Here is a 19470-nt window from a genome sequence, read left to right as displayed (position 1 = left end):
GACGGCTTCAGACTGGACGACACGACACGACACAATACAAACAGGCAAACAGAGACAGCAGGAGCACGGTGGGAGTTTTATATCGACAGGGAATAAGAATGTAGCACCGAGGTGGAAGATCTCTCATCGACCACCGAGGAGACTAAGTATAGTGTGAACATCAGCCCGTAACGATTTCACATGCACATGGGGAGCGAGCCCTGAAATCCATTGTACAGTCGTTGTTCTTATAACGAGGAGGTCAACAAGATTCCCAATTTTTTTTTGTTGAACAGAAAACACAAATGAACTTTACACGTAGTTTTATTTCTGTTAAATAAATTAAAAGTACCAAAAAATCTGCAAAGTTGAAAACAGGGGCAACAAGTTGTTTTTCTTGCGTACCGTACTGTATAATGTACCTTAATTTCTCTGAACAGAAACAGACAAAAGAAGACGAAAAGCACAATGAATCCACACAAATACATCAGCTGGTACAGTGGCATAAGACAACACTTAAAATCAGAAGTTATTGATTATACTGATTTCTCTTTGACGTGATGAGGGAAGCATTTCTATAGACAAGTGAATAGCTAATCGTTGTTGTGCGATGGTTTGCCCACATCTGAATTCCTTCGGCCCGAGCCTTATTTTGGTAAAGCTCATCTCAGTTTTAAGGCCAACAGGAAAATCCAGTTTTTTCATTGGCTATAAGGCAGAATAAACTATGCAAGACCAGAGCGACTCAGCCTGACAAGCTGATCCTTTTCAGTGCCATGATTGTCAGCGTTATCACATTACGTCATGAGCTCACACTGACTCCCAAGATAGAATATTTTCAGCATCCGAAAAGAAAATCTGTGAGCTCTGTCTGGCATCACTGCGTTGCACGAGATACTGAACAAAGTAAATTAAGGTCATAAATCTGAATATTTTTGACAAGTGGGAAAGCAAATGCTGACATCTATTGGGGGAAAAAACAGTTAAAGAGGAAACGCTGTTTATTCTACACAGCATAGCAGTTCCTTATTTCAATAACCATGACATGTTTTGCAACAGTAACTACAGAAACAAAGAAATCCTCTGCGGCACAAATGGAAAAGGTGCACAAAGACAGGCTGTATCCTGCAGAGTAATGAGCCATTAAATCTAGCACTCAGAAAATGCTGCATCACTTAAAACAGGTATTACTCATTTGGATTTACTATGAGGAACACAAGGACTGCGTCTTGGCATCACAGAGGCGTAAAATGATGAATAATGAGCTTTCAGATGAGGCAGAACGGAGGAAAAACACATGTAAACGAACACAGACATTGTACAGTACCACCTTCATGACAAACGTGACACACTACAGATTTGCACCACCATACCAACAGTCAAATACCCATGAAACAATCACTGCAGTATTTACACCATTTAAGACACTGAGAACCGCAGAGGGCGACTCCTGACTCTACTCTGGTCGACCAGGAAGTTAGTGTGTTAACAGACTGGTTTTGTAACTTAAGAGGAACTGGCAAAACGAGATGTAAGGCTCACGGCTGAAGTAACACAAAAAAAAAATAAAAAAAACACAGCACACTCACAACAAAGAGCTGATGATAAAAACAAGTGCTGAATATTTCCAATGAAATGTCTTTAAAACAATGCAGAGCTGAAAACAATCCAAAAACTGTTCAGATGGTGCAAATGTGAAAGAAAAAAATATATAAATAACAGTTAAAGTACAAAGGACAATAACAAATAATTCTCTCAGATATCTTAACATTGTCCCCTCAACTAAAATGCTGCAAAATTAATGATTGTCATGATTTATCTTAAGCTTTAACATTCTTAGTGACAGATTTCAGCAATTAACCCATTTCAAACTATTTAATTCTCTCAGTATACTTGCTTTCGGTCTACTTTTTTAAAACTTCAGGAGTTTCCTTTGATTTAGTGTGTCTTTTTCTTAGCATCTATGGATACATAGTGTTTTCACATTTCCACTCACTATTCAGGGGTTATTTTGGCATGAGCACCTACAATAAGAAAGCTGAGCTGAGGACGAGGACAACTCTAGTCTCGAGGCACAGGTCCTTTAGGTCATCAGAAAGTGCAAAGGCGTCGGTCCAAACCTCTGCCAAGTGCTCCCAAAGTCCAGTGAGCGGTCGTACTGTGAATGAAGATATGACACTTGGCAAAATCATCACAGTTCTACTTGAAGTCTGCGCTACCTCTAACTCGAGAGTCTGTGAAAGGTAGAGTGAACAACAGTTGCATTGGTCTCCGGAAAGACGACAAAATACCAAGTGGATCGTGTCACACAGCGTCACACAGTGTCGTACGGGTCCAGGTCTTGTGCCAAAATGAAGCCAGGTTGGGAATAGATTCCAGACCCGACTGGTGCTGCGAGGGTCCTCCGACCTCGCCTACTCCTCGTCTCCCGCCATGAGGAAACCCAGAATGAAGTCGATGGCTTTCTGACGCTCGTGCGGCGTCTGTCTGCCGACCAGGTTGGGAGGTGGTCGGACAAGGAGGCTGGCAAACAGGGTTGCTGAAATAAAAAGATGACAATTTATGTTTGTTTGACTGTAAAAAGAAAACCTGAACAACACTAAGCTAAACACTATGCTGTCTTAGGCTACGTTCACACCGCAGGTCTTAATGCTCAATTCCGATTTATTGCTCAAATCCGATTTTAATTTGGCTGTTCAAGAATCAGATACGTAATCCGATTCAGTACCACATTTAAAAGTGGCCTGCATCTGATTTGAAAAAGTTAGATTCAATGCGACTTGTGCTGTTCACACTGTCAAAAGCAAATCAAATATGGGTCACATATGAGCGAAAAAATCAGATTCAGGTCACTTGTAACTGAGGTGTGTATGTAGCCTAAGTCGTACCTATGAGGCTGGCTGTTAGGTTGTTGTTGTGCGAGTGTTTGAGGAGCTCCTTCAGAAAGGCCATTAAGTAGCGAAACACGTTGCGGTGAGCCCTGGGCAACTGGGAGATCAACTGTAATACATCAAAATGCAGGTGGATTAGTTGAGTAGAAAAAATGGCAACCTTGCACAGTTGTCACATTCAACATAATTCAAACATTGCAGTGAGTAGTAAAGCAGTGGTGCACCTGTTTGCAGAGGCGGCTGTCATGAGCACAGTCTAGGCACCGTTGGTAGAGCTCATAACACACCACTGGCTCTGGCAAGGCCTCCAAGAAGATCAGCAGAGCCTCGGCTACAGAGTGGTTACAACCAGCTACGTGAGGAGTCAGGGAAGAATAAATGAAACATGGGGCTCGATGTGGGTCAGCTGATCAAAGTCTGTGTCTGTCTGTGTTGTATTTTAATACCTGCATGTTCACCCTAGTTGGCATCACAGATTAATTCTTAATTCTTTCTATTATCATCACCACTGTCATGCAAACTCATCCCAACAGCCAAGATACAACAAGGTTCAGGTGTTAACTGAGTATGTGTGAGTATTTATCCGTGTCTGTTGTTTCATCTCAAGTGACTGATGGGCGGGGTCGTGGAGAAATCTGGGCCAGAGTGAGTGGCTTTATAAATGAGGATACGGATGGTGTCTGGGATGCTGGTGTCCAGACAGTCGATGATGCTCTGCAGCTCCTCCTGCAGCCCTGGCGTCTGGAAGAGGTCCTCCTGAGAGACACAAAGACAAATATGGATCATTTAATGTAGTTCTGACACAAAGTGAGATGAGTTTTAGTGGCCGCACCGCAACTAGATGCAAAGTTAATGGAATGGTGATATATCAAATGCAAATTTACCCACAGCAGCATGAACATGTTATCAGGTTAAGCATTATCATCACATGTGCCTATATCCTTATGTGTTTTATGAATGTACAGATACAAGAGGTGAACCTGAGAGTCACGAGTGGAAACTGATGCATCAGCTGTTTGATGCAAATCACAACAGGCTGCAAAAATGATCCAGTGGTCAAATGTGCATATATGATGCAAAGCAAAACTCCCTCCACTTCTGTGTCTGAACATAACTGACGTGTTACAACATTGAGGGGCATGATACAGCAGAACAAATCCTGATTTCATATCCATAGGATTGCTTGACTAAATCAAACTATAAATATATATTTAGCTGTAAAACAATCACTCAGACAGAAAAGTTTTAAAGTTGGAGATCCATGTCAGCTGCTATACAGTGAAATGAATCAGATGCATCTCACTTCATGAACAGGCAGAAACTCCAGTACTTGTCCAGCCAAACAATGTTGTAACGAGTCAGTTATCAACAAACATTGATGTTAATGCTCTGTTGCAGAACAAAAAAAAAAAAAGACATCCCTGTCCTTCACAGTTCATCGATTTCATCATGTCAACATGTGTTATGAGCTGGTGGCTTCTCACCTGATCACAGGACTTAGTGAAGAGGTGGTTGACCAGAATCCACACCTCCTTGGGGATCTTCAGAGGTTTGTCCTCAGTGCTTGAACTGTCCACCATCAGAAAGCTCATCTTTGACTTTTCCTGATGGGAGAAAAATGACTTTCTTAACATTGACAGGCTGCAGCAGAGACATTAAGATTATTTCCAGTAAATATAAATATAAAACATGTCTCTATTTACTCATTAGAGGAAAAATGATCTGCACTCATGATGTTATTCCCCTTACTATGCGATTTATAGTGCTCTGATCAAGTGTAACGGAGACTACAGGGATGACTGCACATTACACATCTGATCAATTAGTGATGGAGCAGGATCAGCAGTCGGGTCTAGATTATCTCTGGGGTCTGGAAACTTGAAGCAGAGCCATTTTACTAAGAGCTGGATATCACATTCTTATTGTCTCTGCAAATGGATCCCCGAGACTCATATGAGAGAGAGAGAGAGAGAGAGAGAGAGAGAGAGAGAGAGAGAGAGAGAGAGAGAGAGAGAGAGAGAGAGAGAGAGAGAGAGAGAGAGAGAGAGAGAGAGAGAGAGAGAGAGAGAGAGAGAGAGAGAGAGAGAGAGAGATCCAAAAATAACCACAGCTATTGAGGCTGCACATGGAGGCAGCATAGACTGGAGCAGGGGCTTTAATGGGAGATGATGCTAACATGCAGAACTAATGTGATATTCTTTAAAACGCTGTAACACACAAAGCTTTTCCTGTGGTCCTTGAGGATATTTTAACAGTGTGATGAATCTTCCAGATGGGGGCTCAAACCCAAGAAAGCTGGGACATACAATGTATTAAATTGGTGCACTGTAAAGAAATGGGGACACATTTATATTCTGAATGGCTCTGTTTACTCATGCAGCTATTTTGTTTCAGTAACAACTTATCAAATGGAAGAAGAGGCTTGTCGCCGGGCTTCAAATGAGTGTCTGAGCTTAGCCGAACAGACTCTAATACTTCTTCTCATTAGCTTTAATCATGTGTATGAAGGAGCAGTGCAATGAGGGTGACCTGCTGTGAAATGAGATTTAACGCGCGTATGTGTGTGCGCATGTGTGTATGAGTGTCTTTCACTGAACTGGTGCACTCTGTTCTAAATGAGTGAGGGGAGATTTAATGGGTGACTGATCCACACACACACAGATTATAACTAAGCCGGCATGGTCTTGGTCTGTGAGAACCTGTGGGTTAACAGTGGCTGCTCTTGTCAGCTTTCTGAAATGTAGAGTGAGGATGCAAACAGCATTAAGTACCAGTGCTGCAGAGAACTGCATGTTAAAATAATAGCTTTTAGAAAATGAAATACAATCATCTCTGGCTTTGGAAGAATCAGATGAGAGGTTTGATACCATGTCTGTGTCTGCACATCAATTATAGACCCAGGAGAGGGAAACAGTCTGACTAAGTTCAAAAATACACCAAATTTGTGAGAGCATATACCAATTAAAATCAAAAATATTATTTTGCGCATTCGTTCTGTTTGTCTACAGATTAAACAAACAATATACAACATGTTAATCAGCCGTATAAAGACAGTGTTGCCTCCTCGTCATTCATATGAATGAGTCCTTTCTGTCTGTGTCCAACACAGGCAGCTCAAAGCCCAGTTATCGAGGTTACTACTTTGTAGTGAACACAATACTCTTGACAAAAGATAAAATAACTGCCACCATGACAACCGCCTGAGCCATAAACCCTGTATCAGAGCGCTATAACCCACTCCGCAGTGTTGTGCCACCTGATAGGCCTTCAGACTAATGGATCTGTTGCTTTAACTGGACTTCCTGAATGGGATCTGTCGTCTCACTGGTGTCTGAAGCAACTCAGCCCCTTTCACTGTTTTGCCATGCGGCTGTTTTTAGGCCCTCGGAGGCGTTGCGGGCATATGTGTGACACGTCTCCCACTGTTCTGCAACTGTTATGCAAATTTGGCTCAATCATCTTGCAGCTCTCTAGTATTTGAATATTTTAAGTTACACATTAATAGACATGGCATGCCTGATTCTTTTTATGGCACGAACAATAATTTATCATTGTTCATGCCATAAAGCCTATGTAAATATTGACTCTGTTTTCCCTGATACCTGATCAGTATCAGTGTTAATATTTTACCTTTTCCATGAAGCTGTCCTCCCCCTGAGCAAGAAGTCAGCCCACAACCACAGTGAAGAGTTGGAAAGGAATGATCAAGGCAACGAGAGGCGATGAATGGAAACAAAGAAGAAAGAATAAAAGTAGAAATAGAAATGCTATGTATAAATACAATCGAGAGAGAATAGAGATTATGGATTGTTTTTGCATAAATCATTTCACCAAATACACCAGGGTAGAAGGGAAATGAACAGTTTAGTAGAAATGAAGCAGTGCAGAATCATGGCAACACTTTACTCCAAAGAAAAATCAGATTAAGTCAAAAAATAGCACTGGAAGCAGACAGAGGTGATCGTGTTAAGACCAGAGAAGTCTATTTATAGGAAATGGACTAAAGTGGGTCTAACCTGAGTCAGTTTTCCCTGTTCTTTAGGAGCGCCCTCCTATGTTTTTGCCACTTCCTTGTTCCCTTTGGCCCCTTGTGGCCAGAAATATTCAGATTGAGACATCTTAGGTTCTCCAAATATAGGCTTTCTCTGTGACTGTTTATCCTAAGGGAGTGAACAAGTCCTCACGTGTCACCGCTCAGGTTTCAGGTGGTGAATAGCCACAGAGTGTTTTAGTTAAACGGCTCTGTACATAGGAAGGTTTGTGTGTCACAATCAGGGTTTCAACTAATCTGAGAAAAAGATGCCTTTGTTCACTAAAACAAATACTTTAAATTGGTCTGACTGTGTTTTTTGTGTGTTTCACGACCACTGGATTAGATTTCCCTCACCAGATCAATGAGTTTTGTGATGGGTATCTCTCTGATGGGTTTCTTCATGCGGCACAGAGTCTCCAGTGAGGTGCCAAAGCAGCTGGGCATGTAGTTGCCAGAGATGGTAATGAAGTAGTCCTTGCCACGGTCCAGATGCAGCACCAGAATGTCCTCGATGGTGTCCTCTCCGGAGTTCAGCAGCGTGACCGAATCTTTACTGACATACACCTCCAGATAGATCTCCAGGGTCTCAGCTGTTGGAGAGGTTCACAGAGAAACTTTGTGAGAGGCATAATGAGAACATTGTCAGAGGAGCTGCCTCTGTACTGTTTATATATTTGAAGCACTAATCATCCACTTTTCCCAGCTCATTGCCTTGTTATATATTCACAAAGGGGGGCAGAGAACATGACAGGATCACAAAATTAGCGCACACTTCTCGCACTAGCAGATTATACAAGAGTGACCCGCAAGTCAAGATCTTTGAAAATGTTCAAAATACTATTTCAATAGTAAACATATTGCAAATGCATAATGTTCCTTTAATATTTCATTATAAATAACTGAAATGTTACATTATTACACATCTAAAAATGTAGCCAGCCAAAAATAATAAGGGACTCATTAAGATAAAAGGACTTACAGGGCTCTAGGAATCCATCACTTGGCTCGGCACGCAGCCAAGCCTTGCAATACTGTGAGTCATTGAGTTTAGGGATGAAGGCAAAGTGACAGGGAACCTGCCCGTCATTTGTTATGAGGAAGCGCTGCTTCTGAAGCTGCCGGAATTTGACATTCTCAAATGCAAACTGAGGAACAAGGAAAAAGAAAAAATATTATTACATCCTACAAATTCTTATAGAGGTCACCACAGAGTACTCTGATTTAGATTTTTATAGATTATTAGTATCAGGACTTCTTCTTACCTCCCTCCTGCTCAGAGTCACAGATGGAAGGAAATCATTCTCCATCCTGTCCATCGCTCGAACAATCTCCTCAAACACCTTTTTGTGCCGTGCCTCATTTACCACCTTCACCTGTCACACAAACACACAGACATATTTATTGATTTTTATCCCTAAAAGTATTTATTATAACAAGGTCTTCAAAATAAACAGATCCTTGCTTATTTAAACAAAGTTTCAGTTTGAGGCATTTTATCCGACAGCATGCTAGCTTACCCCTATAGTGAAAAGGGAGCTAACAGGCTTGTGATCACTTGTTTGCAGCTCCATGTGACTTCGGTATTTGAGCTGCTTGACATTGTTGCCCCTCCAAAGAATCCTGTCACACCAAGCAGGAACACGGCACTTCCCACTGCGGGAAACAGTTGCGATGTCAGTGGCCAAGTCAGGGGTCAGACATAGGACTCAGATGCAGTACTAGTATTGCTGACTCTTAGTGTAGCGATAAGACCGGAAAAGACTTCCTGACTCACAAAATTTAATCAGGATTTCAAAGAAGAAAAAGTGAAACTGAGGACAAGTTGGCAAAAAACAGACCAAGGAAAAAGGATATTTTTTTTGTACCTCGAGTCCCAGCGATCCGTTTTGGGGTCGTACTTGTACGTGGGAATGAAGTTAATCTCTCCCTCCATGAAGTCTGTGAAGGCTCTCTTTGTCTGCCTCTGAATGTTCAGCTACACATAAAAAGTGGCAACACTGTCAAGTATTGTCGCAGAAAGAAATAACACTAAAGCCTCAACTATGTTCATGAGGATCATCATCAATCATAACAAATTACAGTGCTCCTAAACATGTGTAAAGATGTTGTTTGCAAGACAGCAGCCCTTATAGGTCGGCTCACATTGAAAATTTCTAAACTTTGAACATAGTTACATGTGCAGTTATAATGAAGTCACAGCCAAACACACTTAACCAAGTCCAAATTAACTTATCTTACGTAAAACTGACTCAATGTGTGTCAAATTATTGAAGTAACATTTTCAAAATGGTTAAAAATACAAACTGTAGATAATTATAGACACAAGCTATAATAGTGGCAATTAATCTGTTCTTATTTAAAAGTGCAGTCAAAAATCCTTTTCACCTTCAGCCGCTTCTGCATCAGTGCACAACGAATAAAACACACCAACCAGGAGGACAGACTCACCTGATCAACATCCTGAAGTTTCTTTAGTTCGTTCTGAGAGATGAGCTGTTTGACATCAGAAGCATCGTACATGAACAGGCGATAATTTAAATCCCCAAGCCAGATCACGACACTGAAACACAGAGAGACGACAGCAACAACAATAGTGAATACGGTTCTGCTCATAAACAGTAATATCCTGTTGCCCCTGTTTGTAAAGCTGATTTATATAATAAGAACTTTTTTTAAACTGCTGGAAATGTGAGAGTGAACATATCAACAAAGCAATCAAGCTGCAGCCAGGGGCGACTCAAACATAACTAATGAGTGTAAAGTCAGGCTTTGCACATGAATCCAGAGCCTTGTTCATGAGTGACAGAGGAACTCACTCATGCTTGACGATACTGAGAGGGGGGTGCTCCAGTAAGTGGAAGGTCATGCGGGCGCATATGTCCTTATAGTCCTGGTTGCGACGCTCAAAGTCCTCCACGTGTGCTGCAAGATGTGAGTTTACGATGCAGAAACTCGTGTTGTGGAAAACAAATCTCACTGCCACGCCTCCTTTGTTCCCCTGCAAGAAAAAAACAAAATACAGAGTGACATTCTGTTGCTGCTATGTTTTTACTATCTGACAGCTAAACAGCTCCTCATTTCAATTTAGACAAATTCATCCAGTAATAAACATGTTTATGCAGCAAATCTTTTTGAAAGTATTTCTGAACACATTTTTGAACATGTCGCAACTCACTCGTCAGCTGCTGCACTCAAATTAAAAAAACGTGACACACTTATCACATAGTTTTCTATCACCACATGTATTTTGTGTTTACAAACCATTTTCCCCATGATTCCCGTCCCCACGTGCTCGGCAGCCACTTCTTTAATGTGATTCTTGAGGCTCTTTTTGACAAAGACAACAAGCATCATCCCAACCAGTCGTATGATCCGAACCTGTGGCAAGATAAAGAGAAAAAAAATCATGTTAGCGCCTATACCAGGTGTGTTCTGTCCCACAAGCATGCAAATTATTCTTTCGACACAACAAGTTCCAACTACCCACCCTCTTGTACTTGGCTTTTGTGTGCAGACTTCTCTCCACAGCTTCCACCCACAGCTGCTCTTTGGATGAGTCCATGTAGAAGAAAGCTTCAGTGCTCAGATCCAATTCTTGAAAACTGAAAGCATGATAGTCATCATACTGTTTGTTAACAAAGCAAGAAAAGACAACTTCATGGTCAGAAAAGTGCTGTGATTCATTCTTACTGACCCCAAAGCATAAAGATCAGGAGGTTCTGCGTCACAGCAGAGCCATGGCGCAAGGCTGCTGTCTGGAGACTGGCCGTTCACATTCCACGTACCTGTGAAAATCCTTTAGAAAACACACCGCAGTGAGGGGTTAGCTGTGGCAGAAGCAGAAATCTGCAGCATTTTTTAATTAGATCACAATTAAATAAATACAAATATTTAAAAAAAAAATAGAGAACAAGGACTCTCACCTAAAGGTTTGGATGTCCACATACTCATTCTCCTTCTTCCCCAGGCGGTGTTTGATCAGGTATTCTCTTTGGCCAGCCTGGCTGGAGAACATGGCCTGCCTCATGCTGTTGGTGGTGGGGCTTTCACACCAAGACGGTGGCCGATCCACACGGTCAAATCCAGACTTGTAAGTACTGGAATGGTAGAAATGGATATTATTTATCACCAGAAAATATTATGTATATATATGTATATTTCTTCTTATTTATTATTTTGTCTTAATCCATATCTTAATCATACTCTATTACAAATACTGCTTTCATTTTACTGCTTTTGCTACCTGCTATATTATCTGTCCAACTACTTTGCTGTTGTCTGCTGCTGCAATCCTGTAAATTAATGATACCATAATAACAAGGTAAAAAACCTTCTCTTTTTTTGGACATTTTCACAAAACTGTAAAACTAAAATCTTTCAGTCCCTTATCTTTGTGAAAAGCCACTTCTGCAGAAATCACAGCTTTGATTTTTCTCGCTTAAGTTTCTAAAGACTTTGCACACTTAGCAGCTCCTCTTCAGCATGATGCTACAACCACTATGCTTCCTCTGGTATTAGACTGATGATGAACAGAGGGGGCGCTTAATAGTGCATATAGTGCTTGGAGTTCTGCCCAAAGGGTTTCAACTTCCTCTCATCAGACCATTTTCCCTCTCAGACTCCTCTGTCCAAGTCATCATACACCTTTTACTCAAAGTGGCTCCTGTGCAGCCACTCTAATCAATCAATCTTATTGATGAAATTCAACTATGATGGTCATCTGCAGCAGTTTCTCCCATGTCTGAACAATACTTCTGTAGGTGTGACCGCTGGGCTCTTAGGTGAATTCTGTTGCATTTCAGTTGTTGAAATCACATGCATCAATGGTTGTATCATAGAGGTCTATAGAGACTTCATTGGACTTCGTGGCAGGGTTATTCTCCTGACATGCAGTATGAATTGTCAAACCTAAACTATGTCCAAGCCACTCAATTCCACAGGTAACTACTCTCAGGTTTGAGACACCGCATCACAATCTGAAGGGTCTGAAACACTTTGTAAATGAAAGATTTCAGTCTAATTCAAATTGAACAGATCTTCAATAAACTGAAATGGAGCAACTGCAAAAAGTGAGGGGGTCAAATTACTTTCTGAAGCTGCAATGCAAAACAAACTATTTAAACTGATACAAATATAGTTTATAATGACAGCTCAACTTACTCTGGTTTGCTGTTGGTGATTAAGGAGTTGCCTTTGGCCTGTGCAGAGCCAACCCTCTCACTAGCCACCGGTGTGGGAGGCAGAGGGTTGGTTGGAGTGTAGGAGGCTTTTCGAGGAGGTAGTGGGGGAACAGGAGGAGGCTCTCGAGACGCAACTATACGATTCTGGTGGTTCTTCTTTTCCTCCACTTTGAGAGCATGGTTGAAGTTGTCTTCAAAGCCAAAGTCAGAGGCAAGTGACTGCACTGGATCTTCAGGTGAGAGTGAATTAAAAACAGAGGATTCAATCTAACAGCAACAAATTAATTTATACGTGTAATTGTTATGTTTAGGGCTCCATTTAGTCACCATCTTTTTTCAAGCATTTGATTTCTCTGAACATAAAGACTATGTACAACATTTTACCTGCGTTAGTCTTATTTGTTGATGTGATATTGTTGAGGCTGGGAGGCAGCGCACTGGCAGATTTGGATGGGTTAACTCCCTCAGAGCCCCCAGAGTTAACGGTCTTGTTGGCTCTTTGCGGTGGGATGGGGACTGGACCTCTTGGGGTAATGGGCTCCATCGCTTTGGGTTTTGTGACTTTGGATTCAACTGAGAAGATAAAGCAGCATTGTTAGAAGGAAGCAAACAAGGAACTAGACTCAAGTCAACCTCACATTAGCAGCGGTAACACTTTCCGTGTATTATCTTAAGATGTACGACAGCTACGGCTTGCTCTAGAAAAACAAACAGAGCCTATATGAAGCCTATGTGAATTATGAAACCTTACAGTAGTTACTAACTTTACTTAGGTAAATTCACATCCTGTTGCAGCTGACCACTGTCAATGTAAATATGAGCTCAGATAAAAATGAGCCAACACCCACAAGAACTATGTCGTCATTAAAGGAAGTAGAAACCTGCTCGTAACAAGACGGAGGAGGACTGCAGTGTAGTGTGACTGAATACCACAATGTTGCTATTATTAAGACGAGAACAAAAAGGCAAATGATAGTTACAATGAAAACAGGTGAACAGGTCCTCAGTGTAGAAATGATTACAACTCTGTGACTTGGAATGTCTTTTGTTTTGCTGAACATAAAGGAGCCTGAATGCATAATAGTATCTTGCCATCAGGAATGTTAGCTTAAAAATATGTTGCACAGCATACCATTCAATAAGGCATAAATTGGCATCTGTCTTTGGATGCTACATAATGATTTTTTTTTCAGCCTGATCCAGAAGTTAATTTTTTTAATGCAAATGTTTTTAACCTCAAAAGGTCAATATCTTAATACAGACTTAGGTCAAATATGTCTTAAAAAAGACAAGGTAGTGCAGCATACATCAAGAAAAAAAATGCCTGCCTTTGGCCAATGTATCATGTTTCTTTTCCTCAACTAATTCAACATGCTGTCATAATGTTTAGGTATGAAAAGCACAGTGATGTGAGCTTAACTCCCTCCTGATTGCCCTCAGAAGTAGGCTGGCACATCTAAAGGAAGATCTAATTTCAAAAATGAATCTGTCCACTAATGTGGCAGGAATACACAGGGAATCAGTGAGTAGCGTTATCCACTCTCTGTAAATAAATATTGAATGAGTGATTAAATAATTAATCACTGCTTTGGTCGATTGAAAGACAGGGAGTCTTACCTTGCTGCTGAGCACTCTTCACCTGGGCAAAGAAAGTCTGAGACCGATCGTCATCCTGCAGTTCCAACAGCAGCTCTGGGACTTTTTCACCTTTAATCCGTATCCTGACGAAGGCTTAAGAAGAGGCACAGGAAACACACATTTCTTGGGCACCTTCCGACTTCGCAAACATATTAGAAATGCAGACTGTCTCGAACACAAAGCAAAGTGATTTAACAATGAACCAATTCAGCATTCTTTCAGAGGGCCCTGGTAACTCAGGACCCATGTCTGCTACTAAATAAAGACATTTAGCTGAAGGCATGCTCTAAAAATGTAGTATAGTTGAATAGGGGCTGTCTTGCGGTAAATGCCATGTTCTCTCTCATTGCCCCAACAGAGAATACATCTATTTTTTCTGAATTGCTTGAAAAACCAAAGTAGAATTTGTTTGAAACAAAGCTGAGAGAGGAATTTTTCATATGAAGAGAGGAATAAAGTACTTACAATCTACTGAGAAGTCAATAAGAAGAGCTTCTTCGGCTTCTGGAACGAAAGAGGAACAGGAGCTTAATACGTGCCAATGCAATGTGAAGGGCTGTGTAAGCCGTGTAAACCACAGTGGTGTTATAATTCATCTCAACAGGCTATAGGCGTCATGTGTTGGCTTTTAAATATTGCCTTCAGTAACAGGAATGATGCCTCAACTTCAACTTTTTACGTGACTGTGCAACAACCCTGAGAAAACATCATCAAACACTGACACTCCTATACACAGGAGTCAAAGAATGTGCAGTCAAATAGACTACTGGGCAGGATGCACAGACAATTTAGTCTGTGGCAGTTGGCTGCTTTAAATATGATGAATATTTGATAATATTAAACATACATAAAACATAACACTGTGATTTTGAAAAAGAAAACAAAAGTAAAAGGCCACATACCTCGTACAATTTCAAAATTACCATTGATGGGTATTGAGAGCTGAGCCACTGGACGAGACACAACAGCGTCAGGCGTGGCCAAAACACCCAATCTGGATGAGAACAGTATAGACTCTTACTTAAAACTTAAAGTAACGTCTGTGATGTTGCAATATCACGTAAAACTGGAAAGAAAACCATCTAAACACACAACGACAGAGACAAGCAGAAGCAATTTCCAATTTCCTTTTTTCTCATTCCAGCCGTTCTCTTGCAGTTAAAACTGTGTTTCATGCACAGCATTCAGAATGAAAATATTAGAAAAACTGAACATTTGAGATGTAATATGGGTGCGTCATTAGGATTACATGGTAATAATCAAGTGATTAAAAAAGTGAATAGAAGTTTTTCATAAGGCTTGCACATGCATACATGCAAAAGTCTCCTAGAAGTTTGGTTACTTTACAGCGGCACAAAATGAGATAAGCGCAGCTCTGTTTCAGTCAGGTTTTGTTGACATAGGTCCACTGCGAGAACCTGGAGCAAACTGAGTAGAGTTCAGGCTCTGGGTCATTATATAGTTGATATATAACTAGCTTCAAATCTGTGATGTGGTTTGATCTCAGCAAGGTCATATTTCACTCTGACAATGGCTGAATAACAGCCAGGGTCAAAGTAACATGCTGGGCACTGCCCACATTTCCTGTCCACTGCGCAGCAAGTCTGATTCCTGTTGAGAGGGAAATGATTCAGCCCTGCTGCACTTAACAATGTGTCAGAGAGACTTACAGTTACCTAGAGTCAGCAAGGGCTCTTCTGATGTGGTAAACTACATGACGACCCACAGCAGAGTACATCCCTTCCACATGGCAGTGGATGAAATTAATTAAATTCAAAACATGGTGGAACACATGACGTCCACATTTAATCAAGACTCTGTGGCGTGCTGCTGCAACCTGATGTTTATTTTTGATCATTTACAGCTTCCATAATCTGTCCTCTTTGAACCTCTGTAAGCCGCCTCACACCACTAGCAGCACTGCAACTAGAAAGTCTGCACAGGTACAAAGTGTACAAACAGATTAAAAAGATTAAAAAGCGCAAGAAGTACATCCTCACAAACAATGACTGATCTTAAATTGATAACAGAGCTGAAAAAATATGTTTGTCAGTTTCTGAAAAAGCAAAGTATTTACTACAGGGCTGATTCAAGTGTCTTGTGCCATACAATTCAGTCGACTTATGTTATATTGAATGACATACATTATAGATATGCAATAATAACAATAATATCTGCTGAGCACCAGCTGGTTTCCAAGGCTCTTGACTATTTTCCTCGTCAGGACTGCTCCTGAGTGTGTGTATGGTTTTAACACAGTTAGCTAAGCACGTAGCTTGTGTGCCCATGTGAGTCTCATTACAGCCCAGGACGAGGTGGAGGAATTCTGGATAATGGGTAGTGAGCTGGCTACTGGTGGGACTAATTGCTTTCCGCCTCACGCTAATGCACAACCACAACCTGCTACAAATACAACCAAAACTGATGATTTGCCCCCCCCCCCCCCCCCACCGCCACGAACCACGACATCCTCTTTCAAAAGATATAAAAGTGCAAGAGCTTTTAAGAGAACGAACAGCGTCAGGTTTGGCACATGTGACTGACTCCCAGCTAAGAGCAACATCTGATTGGGACGTAGGGGTGGTGTGTATGTTGAGAGACTCCTTCCCATCAGCTGAAAGACCTGGGGTGATATTCTGTGAATGCAACACTGAACCAATCACGATAGCGTTATGGTCTGCACTGTCCCCTAGCTGACCATCTGACCTCTGACGAAGAGGTTAGTGAAGATTCAATTATTCCTGCAGCAACAAATATCTTTCAATTAAGCCACTAGACACCTGACACAATTTTCTATGATGTACGGTAACTCCTGTTTCACATGCACAGGTGCTGCGTTTGGCCACATACTTTCCTTTTGATGTGGGAAACATTTTGAATGTTTCAGTTCTGGTATTTTTCTATTCACCAACACATTACCATATCATTTAGCCATGACAATTCCCTCCATGCTTACCTTATGTCTAAAAAGTTTAGACAAGCGACCAGCCCTGGTGCTCCATAATCAAAAGGTACAATCTAAATCAGATTGTAAGCGATTCCTCGTAAGCATACTTACATACACACTTGAAACTGGAATGATACAAGCTCTTTTGCACGCCACTCATACGAAAAACCGCAACAGATATTAGGTGTATGTCATTTGAAGACTGCTAAAAATATATAGTAGTTCCAAAATAACGAGAGCTGGCCTGACACCTCAGATTTAAGAGCCACCAGCTGACTTTAAACACACACAGAGCTGTCAGGAATGTGGATTTCCCTTAACATAAAACAGAAGCAACAGAACTGACATCTTACTAGGTTTACCCCAAAAATACATAAATGATCAGTCACCAGATTCTGATACTTACACAAACTCTCCACTGCGCTCAATTAGTGTAAGTAGTCTGGGCTCCTTCTGGCCAGCCCTCAGCTCCTGACCTCTCACAGTGTGAACAGCACAATCAAGGAATTATTGTGAATGAGGATGAGAAAGACGCTGTAATTTACACGTCACAATATGTTTTTCATCTCCACCATTATCTGCAAACAGACGCCTCCCTGTTATCTTGAGTTAGTAAAGTGTGCAGTTAGTCAGAGGAAAGATGGTGATCTGTGTTAGAAGAAGCCATGCTAATTTAAAAATAATAATAATAATAATAATAATAATAATAATAATAATAATAATAATAATAATAATAAGGAGGCAAATCAATGTGACAAACATGACACAGGAGAGAAAGTTAAATAAATCATGGCTGACGTTATTCTGAACAGGTATACCGTTAAGTGGGTTTAATTTGAAGAGATTGTGTCATAGTGGGGTGGTTAGTAGAGGGTGAGCTGAATCAAACAATTACTGTGACCAATGACTATTAGGTTGTTAAAGCCACATAATATTTGGTGTTAGCTTCTGAAAAACAGTTACCGTTTACGTATCTTGTACCTATGTGAATTATTTCAAGTTAGCTGAATTGCTAACGTTAACTGAACGGTTAACATTAACTGAAGGCTAACGTTAGCCAACGGGCTAAAGCAAACTGAAAAGACACAGGAGGGGGGAAAAAAGGGGTGTAACTTAATTCAAAAAAGGATATTGCCAAGCACTCTTCCTTGCAAATTCCCAAAGATGTATCCATTCTTACCGACGTTAAATAAATAGCTGTTTATCAGTAGCTACAGAGACTTTTGAGTCGGTTCGGTGGTCCAGTCGTTACGGACAGGGAAAGTTAAATCCCCACCCGGCGCAGCGGCCTTTCCGGTGTCACAGCTGTGGAGCAGTTGGTTGCTAATGCTCGTTAGCTCGTTAGCCAGCTGTTGTTGCTGTTGTTGCTGCTGCTGTTGCTGCTGCTGCTGCTGCTGGGTGGGTTGGTGGGTGTTGTTGGGTCACAATATTCACCAGAGCCGACAAGTCGAAATATCCCGGTTAGTGTACGGCGGCGGAGGCGCCATACCGACAGACAGAAAGCTTCAAATATCCGACTTCTACAGCGTCCAGCTCGGTGTCAGGAAACAGGCTGAGAGTCGGGACTACATAGCTCTGGGAGTTTACAGCGGATTCAGCAGCAGCGCCGCCCGGAGAGCGGAGACAGTTTGGTATGTGGACGGCCCACTTCTCCCCTCCCTCCCTCTTTCTCTCCACACGGAGCGGAGCTATCATCATCCGCCTGCTCGGCTTCGTCGTCGTCATTTTCTACTGGCGCTCTCAGGGAGGATGACGCCACCTTCTGCCTCGGCGTGTGGACCGCAGACACCGGCCGCAGCTTCCCGGGCAGCCCCCCTGTCAGTCCCCCACACACCTGCACCAGCTTGCTGTGGTAACTTTCACAAAACCACTTTTAGATCGAACCTTACGGAAGCTTATTGCATTCATTCAATAAAAAAAAATACAGATCCTGTTTTTCTGAGTAATTTTTTCTGTTTTTCTGAGTAATTTTTTTTAAAATCAGTTTTTCTGAGTAATTTTTTCTGTTTTTCTGAGTAATTTTTTTTTAAATCAGTTTTTCTGAGTAATTTTTTCTGTTTTTCTGAGTAATTTTTTTGGATCAGTTTTTCTGAGTAATTTTTTTCCTGTTTTTCTGAGTAATTTTTTTGGATCAGTTTTTCTGAGTAATTTTTTTCCTGTTTTTCTGAGTAATTTTTTTTGGATCAGTTTTTCTGAGTAATTTTTTTCCTGTTTTTCTGAGTAATTTTTTTGGATCAGTTTTTCTGAGTAATTTTTTTCCTGTTTTTCTGAGTAATTTTTTTTGGATCAGTTTTTCTGAGTAATTATTTCTGTTTTTCTGAGTAATTTTTTTTTCCTGTTTTTCTGAGTAATTTTTTTCCCCCTGTTTTTCTGAGTAATTTTTTCCCCTTGTTTTTCTGAGTAATTTTTCCCCTTGTTTTTCTGAGTAATTTTTTTCCCTGTTTTTTTGAGTAATTTTTTCTCTACTTCGAAATCTCGCGATAACTACGGAAGCCCTAAAGGGCCAAGTCCGTATACATTTTTTTATTATCGTTTTCTCGTGATAACGACTTATTATTTCGTTATCTCGAGATAACAAAGTCTGTTTTCTCGTGATAACGAATTAATTTATTTCGTTATCTCGAGATGACAAAGACCGTTTTCTCGTGATAATGAAATAATCATAGAATGTGTGGTTGACATGGTTGCCTAGCAACATGTTTCCCCGGTGCAATCGCTTCTGCTTACGGGGAAGTAGCAGCTGGTTAGCCGCTGTATGTTCGTAGCAGGGGAAAAAAAAAAGAAAAAAAAAAAAAAAAAAAA

The 19470-nt window shown here is 41.0% G+C and overlaps 1 protein-coding gene across 3 annotated transcripts; it reads right to left on the bottom strand.

Moving 5' to 3' along the window:
* Nucleotides 1-300: 300 nt before the first annotated feature.
* ocrl (OCRL inositol polyphosphate-5-phosphatase) lies at nucleotides 301-18304 on the bottom strand. Of its 3 annotated transcripts, XM_083980570.1 has the most exons (24): nucleotides 17801-18304; nucleotides 17075-17154; nucleotides 14624-14715; nucleotides 14187-14225; nucleotides 13701-13814; nucleotides 12468-12656; nucleotides 12064-12313; nucleotides 10827-11000; nucleotides 10598-10699; nucleotides 10391-10505; nucleotides 10165-10281; nucleotides 9720-9901; nucleotides 9352-9463; nucleotides 8769-8878; nucleotides 8421-8556; nucleotides 8166-8276; nucleotides 7883-8048; nucleotides 7258-7493; nucleotides 6501-6524; nucleotides 4355-4474; nucleotides 3542-3626; nucleotides 3095-3222; nucleotides 2868-2979; nucleotides 301-2518 (listed from the first exon to the last, which is right to left on the bottom strand). In XM_083980570.1, exons 1-24 carry the CDS (start codon nucleotides 17840-17842, stop codon nucleotides 2394-2396), a joined length of 2961 nt encoding a protein of 986 aa, XP_083836696.1. In that variant the 5' UTR covers nucleotides 17843-18304; the 3' UTR covers nucleotides 301-2393. The 3 variants fall into 3 exon arrangements, with proteins under 3 accessions (XP_083836696.1, XP_083836697.1, XP_083836698.1); XM_083980571.1 differs by lacking the exon at nucleotides 6501-6524; XM_083980572.1 differs by lacking the exon at nucleotides 17075-17154 and having other exon boundaries at nucleotides 17849-18304.
* Between the last annotated feature and the right edge of the window lie 1166 nt (nucleotides 18305-19470).

The sequence above is a fragment of the Trachurus trachurus genome (genome assembly GCF_905171665.1).
Source record: "Trachurus trachurus genome assembly, chromosome: 10".
Taxonomy (NCBI): domain Eukaryota; kingdom Metazoa; phylum Chordata; class Actinopteri; order Carangiformes; family Carangidae; genus Trachurus; species Trachurus trachurus.
This window is presented reverse-complemented; position numbering and strand designations above follow the sequence as displayed.

Excerpts from the sequence above, each read along its gene's own strand:
- ocrl (XM_083980570.1), bottom strand. The coding sequence starts at position 17,842 with ATGGATACATCTTTGGGAATTTGCAAGGAAGAGTGCTTGGCA. Across the intron at positions 8,277-8,420 it reads GCTCCCTTTTCACTATAGGG|GTGAAGGTGGTAAATGAGGC; the intron begins GTAAGCTAGCAT and ends TTTGTGTGACAG. Across the intron at positions 8,049-8,165 it reads TGACTCTGAGCAGGAGGGAG|TTTGCATTTGAGAATGTCAA; the intron begins GTAAGAAGAAGT and ends CTTGTTCCTCAG.